At 43.1% G+C, this 6,000-nt stretch overlaps 1 protein-coding gene across 1 annotated transcript in view; it reads right to left on the bottom strand.

The window, feature by feature from the left end:
- Positions 1-4,426: 4,426 nt before the first annotated feature.
- The window catches only part of CCDC126 (coiled-coil domain containing 126), a 46,352-nt gene continuing 44,778 nt past the window's right edge, over positions 4,427-6,000 (bottom strand). The window contains exon 6 of the mRNA XM_030201887.1: positions 4,427-4,648. Coding sequence (XP_030057747.1) covers positions 4,485-4,648 — 164 coding nt within the window. The 3' untranslated portion in view covers positions 4,427-4,484. The remainder of the gene's footprint in view (positions 4,649-6,000) is intronic.

Below are 6,000 nucleotides of genomic sequence, written 5' to 3'. Positions count from 1 at the left end.
CAGTACCCGAGATGGTCCTGTTGCATCGGGTACAACGTTTGAAGCCACTGGGAGTCTTCAATGACATGGAAAGGAAAATGGGTTCAGCAAAATCAAAAGTCGAGATTGTGCCTGAAAAAAATGGGAAACGGCACAAAAAAGAAGAGACCCATCTGAGCAGGCCACAAAGCAGCCCACGCCAGAAAAGAAACTTAAACGCAGGCCAAAACTAAAGACTAGAAAGAATTTTTTTTTAAATAATGAAACAAAACAAATGCAGAAAGCAAAAATACCGGCGAAAGGCACGACAAAGAGGTCTCTCCCAGGCGAGTGAGGAGCAATGAAATACCACCGCTTCTCACGCTGAGAAAAAAATAAGAGGCGCGGTCACGCTGTGGGCTGGAAGGCACTTCGCAGATGCACGTTGGAATCCTGATCACGCTCCAGAAAGCTCTCAGTTTTTCTGCTTGCTATTATGCTGACCCGGTCAATGCGGGATAGTCTACTTACTTGTGAAAATGTAAGCCTGCGTGTCCTCAGAAAATAATTAATACAGTTTAGAGGCTTACAAACCCACTGTTTTGTCACACCAGATATTTACGACAGTCGAAAAGTTACCTGTGAAGCTGCTGCTGCTACTACTACTATTTAGCATTTCTATAGCGCTACAAGGCGTATGCAGCGCTGCACAAACATAGAAGCTTATGGAATTCCTCAGCTGCTTTGGGGGGGGGGGGGGGGGGGGGAGGATTTCTGCAAAGGATGAGTACTCTGTATTACAGATTTTAAGTAAACTGTGGAATAAAATTGATAATCCAATATGCAATTGGTTAGAATTCAAGCCTGAAAAGGTTTTTCTGCCAAAAAAACGTCCAATGTTCTCTTCCTGGAGGAGCAGAAGCATGACAGTTTGCACTGCAAGTGCGTTTTAAAGCAGATTCCACAACAAAGGAATGATGAAGTAACTGTTTTCTCAAACTCAGTGGATTGCTGTATGCTATACATTGTATCAATTTTCTTTGGGGCTACCTGAACACTCTCCCAATTTTTGAGTAGAATATTTTTCATAATCGTATGAAGGGAACAGTGATTCCCACTCTAGGAGGAGAGTTATAATCCAGAACATCAAAAAGTTCAGAAAGAGGTTCTTCTTCTGTCTCTAATTTGAAAGGTATGGCTTGAGCACGGATAAAGCCAGGAAAGAATATACTTTCTGTAGGAGACCTACGTCTCTCAGGTGGCGGAGAAGGATCCGATAAAATACCATAGGAATCCTCCAAGAGGTCTTGTGGGTCCTGATCCGTCTCTCAGGAGAGGTCCAAGTCTGACTTTTCAAAGTACTGTTCATGGGAAGTATGTGGAAGAGAGTGTCGATTAGATCATCAGCTCTGCATCGAGGTGCATCAAGGCAGATGAGTCTACAAAGTTGGAGACAGTTCCTCTGCCAGTGTCGACACATGCATCAGTCGAGTTCAAACTGCCCCTAATAGTTGATGCCGAGCTGGCGTGCGGGACCTCTCCCATGATTGTCTTTTCTGGACAGAGGTTGGCACAAGCACCCTGTAAGCCTGTATAGACTGTGAATGCAGTAGCCCTGAAAGCTCCTCCTTAGAACATAAGAATACCCATACTAGGTCAGACCAGTGGTCCATCTAGCCCAGTATCCTGCTTCCAGCAGTGGCCAATCCAGGTCACAAGTACCTGGCAGAAACCCAAATAGCAGCAACATTCCATGCTACAAAACCCAAGGTAAGTAGTGGCTCCCCTCATGTCTATCTCAACAATGGACTATGGACTTTTCTTCCAGGAAATTGCCCAAACCTTTTTTAAACCCAGATACATTAACCGCAAACCGCATAGCCCAGATTTCCTCATGTGGAGTAGGTGTTGATACTAGCTGGGAAAGCAGTGTGGATGCAGCCTGAGTACTAGCCTGTGCAAGTGTAGAGGTCTTGAAGGCTCTCGATGAGAAATTAGTTGGAGAGAAGCACAGTCGCTGCATTATGGATGCTTCCTAGGCATCAATAACATGGATGCAGGGAAGATGCTGGCAGGAGTGCCTGGAGGGAGAATGATGGCAATGCTTCTTAGATATTTTATGCTGCAGGTCCCTCGATATGCACAGCACTGGCAAAGAGGATGTAGAGTTCTTATGCTGTTACGGTACCAAATCCAACATCGGACCCTCTCAATATTGTGTCTGTGCACCTGATGTCGATGCAGGTTCCGAGTCGAGAGCTGAATCCCCCTGCCATGCTCTATGCTGTCGATGCAGAACCAAAAAGCTTTTCACACTAGACTCCGTGGGCTTTAAGGGTCCTCACTTGCATGTGCAGGCAGAGGCTACGCTTTATGTCCTGGTGCTCTGGACCAGTGGAGTAGCAAGGGTGGGGCGGTCCGCCCCGGGTGTCAACGGGTGGGGGGGTGCTCTGCTAGCGAGTCCCTACCAGCTCCATCCACCTGGCAGCTGTGTGGTGCAGTGCCTCGCGTCTGCGCTGCTATAAGAGAAGAACATCGCCTCGTCGGCCCTTCCCTCACTCTGTTGTTGATTTACACCCTATATGTGTGTAAACAAAGAAACTGACACCTGTTATAAAAAGAATAATCAAAATATTTTTATTTTTTTCAACTGTTCTCCGTCGAACAGAGGCAGGGGGGAACACCACCCTGGGAGCAAAGTCTGCTTATATAATATATTTTTAGCAATAATACAGAGATATATATATTTGCTTAGCAGTAATACAGAGATATATGCTTGCTCAGCTTGGCTCTTGCTTTGCTCAAGATACCTATCTCTCCCTCAGTTTAAATACACTTATATTAACACTGCACCCAATGTGTGCACGTCATCAACCCTCTCTCTTTGAAGCTTGTTTTCACATTTCTTATCTACAAACACATTCTTTCTGTCCAGCACAGACTTTTCTCCCCTCCCCCTTTTACACAGTCTCCTGTCTCCGCTTTGCACCAGGCTGCTTCTCAAGGTTAATTCTATGACTCCCTCATTGTTCTCACAGGTTTGTGACTCATTTCTCTTTCTTTGCCTTGCACTTCACTGACCATAGGAACTGTATACTATTCAACAGTTTCTCATTATATTTCTGCAGCATGTTCATTATTATTAACACTGTCCCGCCCTTGAGGAAATAGGATGTTACATCAGAGGGCGGGACACAGTGAGGGAAGGGCCGACGAGGCGATTTTCTTCTTTTACAGCAGCGCTGAGTCGCGCCAGGTGGACAGAGCTGGTAGACAGGTGGGCACTGGGTCGGGGGGGGGGGGGGTGCCGTGTTGCCCTGCAGCCGAGGGGGAGGGGATGCACGCAGCAGCGATCCACCCCTGGTGGCAGTGAACCACAGAATGCCACTGCTCTGGACCCAAGCACTGAACATACCAGTTATGGGGTCCATGCTTGACATAGTCATATTCCATCAAGTTCACGTCTTAAAGCCACTCGGCACCCTTGTTGAAATGGAGGGGAAAATGGCTGATGCAAGATCAAAAGGCTCTTTGGCCTGGGAAGGTTGAGTAGTCATGTACCTGTGAACGGTCGATGCCTTCAGGGCAAAAGATGGGATCAGAGGCCCCAAAGGCCAAAAATTGAAAAACAAATAAAAACTTAAGAAATTAACTCTGAAGAAAAGAAGAATATGAAGAAAAAATATCCCGAAAAAGGGAAGGCACCAAAAAGGTGAAGTCTGACACGCTGAGGAGAGATTTTAAAAAACAACTTCTCTGACCTGCGGAAAACAACAGACTGCTAGTCCAGCACTTGAGTGTCAGGCAGGAAGGCACCCACACATGCACAGTGGGGACACTGCCTCAAAGATTTAAAGTAACAGTGCACATGGTAGTGTCTGCACTGGACTCCATGGATGACACCACCCACCTGTGAGAATATTATGCCTGCTTGTTCTTGGATAATCCAGATTCCATGAGGATCGTATTCCACCTCAGACCATTGTGGAAGGGGAGAACACAACTCTACAACAGTGCAATCAAAGAAGTTTGATTGCCTCAGAAGGATCAGGATTTCTATTCCAGATTTTTCCTTATTCTGAAGTAATGAGGAGGCCTAAGACATATTTTAGGTCTCTATGATCTCAACGTGGTCTATAAAGTATTGAGTGACGTGGAATGGGTAGACGTGAATTGCTTGTTTACCCTTTCCAAAAATACTAGGACTAGGGGGCATGCAATGGAGATATTAAGTAGTAAATTTAAAACAAACCAGAAAAAAAATATTTCTTCACTCAACGTGTAGTTAAATTTTGGAATGTGGTAAAAGCAATTAGCTTAGCAGGGTGTAAAAAAGGTTCTGACAATTTCCTAAAAGTCCATGTGATACCCCAAGGGAGGGTTGAGGGTGGGCTTGTGAAATAACACAGCTGGACAAAGGGATATAAATGAAAACAAGTGTTTATTTAATTGAATCCCGAGGCCTATTACATCACAGGGCCAAGAACACAAGGTAAAATGCCTCTGAAGTTCAAAAAGCATAGTCTTCAGCAGGCCTCTGGCTGGCAGGCCCAGAACACAACTGCGAAGGAGTGGAATAAGCCAACCACAATGTCCAAGAAGACCAAAGTTTTTTCTTCAAAAGAGATGTGTTGACACACCAAACCCAACACAGTCCATGTTTCAACATACAAAGCCTTCATCAGGGGTTCTTAATAAAAGACAAAATATAAAATATGAATAAAATATAATTAAAAACATGAATATAAAAATAAGTACATAATATACATAAAAACTGTACAGATATAGAGCAAAAATTAAAACCAGGAGATAGAACAACCAATCAGAACCTAATATCTTTCGATAGCATAACCCACCAATACAATATATTAATGAAAAAAATCATTACAATACACAAGCCATGGAATAATTATGTAAATTAAATCTAAACAAAAAGCACAGAAATCAAATAAAATATACTTTAAAAGCCAGAAAAACAAATATAAGTGATGGTCACAGTCAAAATGCCATTAAGAGTACAATTTAAAATAAAAAACACACACACAGGAGGAAAAGGACATTAATTGAAAAACATATGTAAAGTGTAAAATCAAACTATTACAATCTGCCCGTGCTCTACAATAAAAACCATAAAGATCATATTTTTGTGTTTTTTGGGGTTTTTTTGTGGAAGATTAGGCCCAGAACACAGTCTGTGGCCGGTGAGGCTGCTATGCCTCAAACACAGCCTATAAGTCATTCTTGGTTCTTTTCTGAGTTCTAGGGTCTGGCTCCAGGGCAAGGCTTGCAAGTCTCACACAGAAAACAAAAGTGGCTTACTTCAGTCAGGTCACAAACATTAAACATAAGTCGTAGTGGCATATGCTGGGGCTTTCATTCTTCCTTCCCTGGGCCTGCCTTTTACACTTCCTGGTTCCGACTCAACCCTTCCCAGCTCACTTCCTCCCGGGGTGGTGCTAGTGCTCTTAAGGTGGCTCAGGCTATCTGAGGGACTATTCTTAAGGGTGAGAGGCAGTGTTCTATAAACCCCCTCACAGTCCATAAGTCAATAAGATAGACTTGAGAAAATCCACTGCTTATTTCTAGGATAACAACAACAAGAAAATAAGCAGAGTGCTAGGGGAGAATCATTTGGTGGAGTTTATAGGTAAAGTCTCATAAACAGGCAGCACTTATCATTAGATTTCTTTTATGCTGCTTTATTGTAATCATAGACTTATACCCGCCCTCCTACCAATAACTGAGCTACCCAGCACGCTGATTGTCTAACTTTTTTGGCTTTTGTCTCATTTCTTATATTTTTGTAAAGCATGCCAATTAGTTCTTATATTATGTTTGTAGCAGATGGCTTAAAGAGTTTATAACTTATCTGTATGCTTGTGAATCAGCACTCCCCACAGGCATACAGATAAGTTATAAACTCTTTAAGCCATCTGCTACAAACATAATATAAGAGCTAATTGGCAAGCTTCACAAAAATATAAGAAATGAGACAAAAATAAAAAAAAGACGAAAAAAGTTAGACAATCAGCGTGCTGGGTA

Source organism: Microcaecilia unicolor, chromosome 1 (genome assembly GCF_901765095.1).
Source record: "Microcaecilia unicolor chromosome 1, aMicUni1.1, whole genome shotgun sequence".
Classification (NCBI taxonomy): Eukaryota; Metazoa; Chordata; class Amphibia; order Gymnophiona; family Siphonopidae; genus Microcaecilia; species Microcaecilia unicolor.
This window is presented reverse-complemented; position numbering and strand designations above follow the sequence as displayed.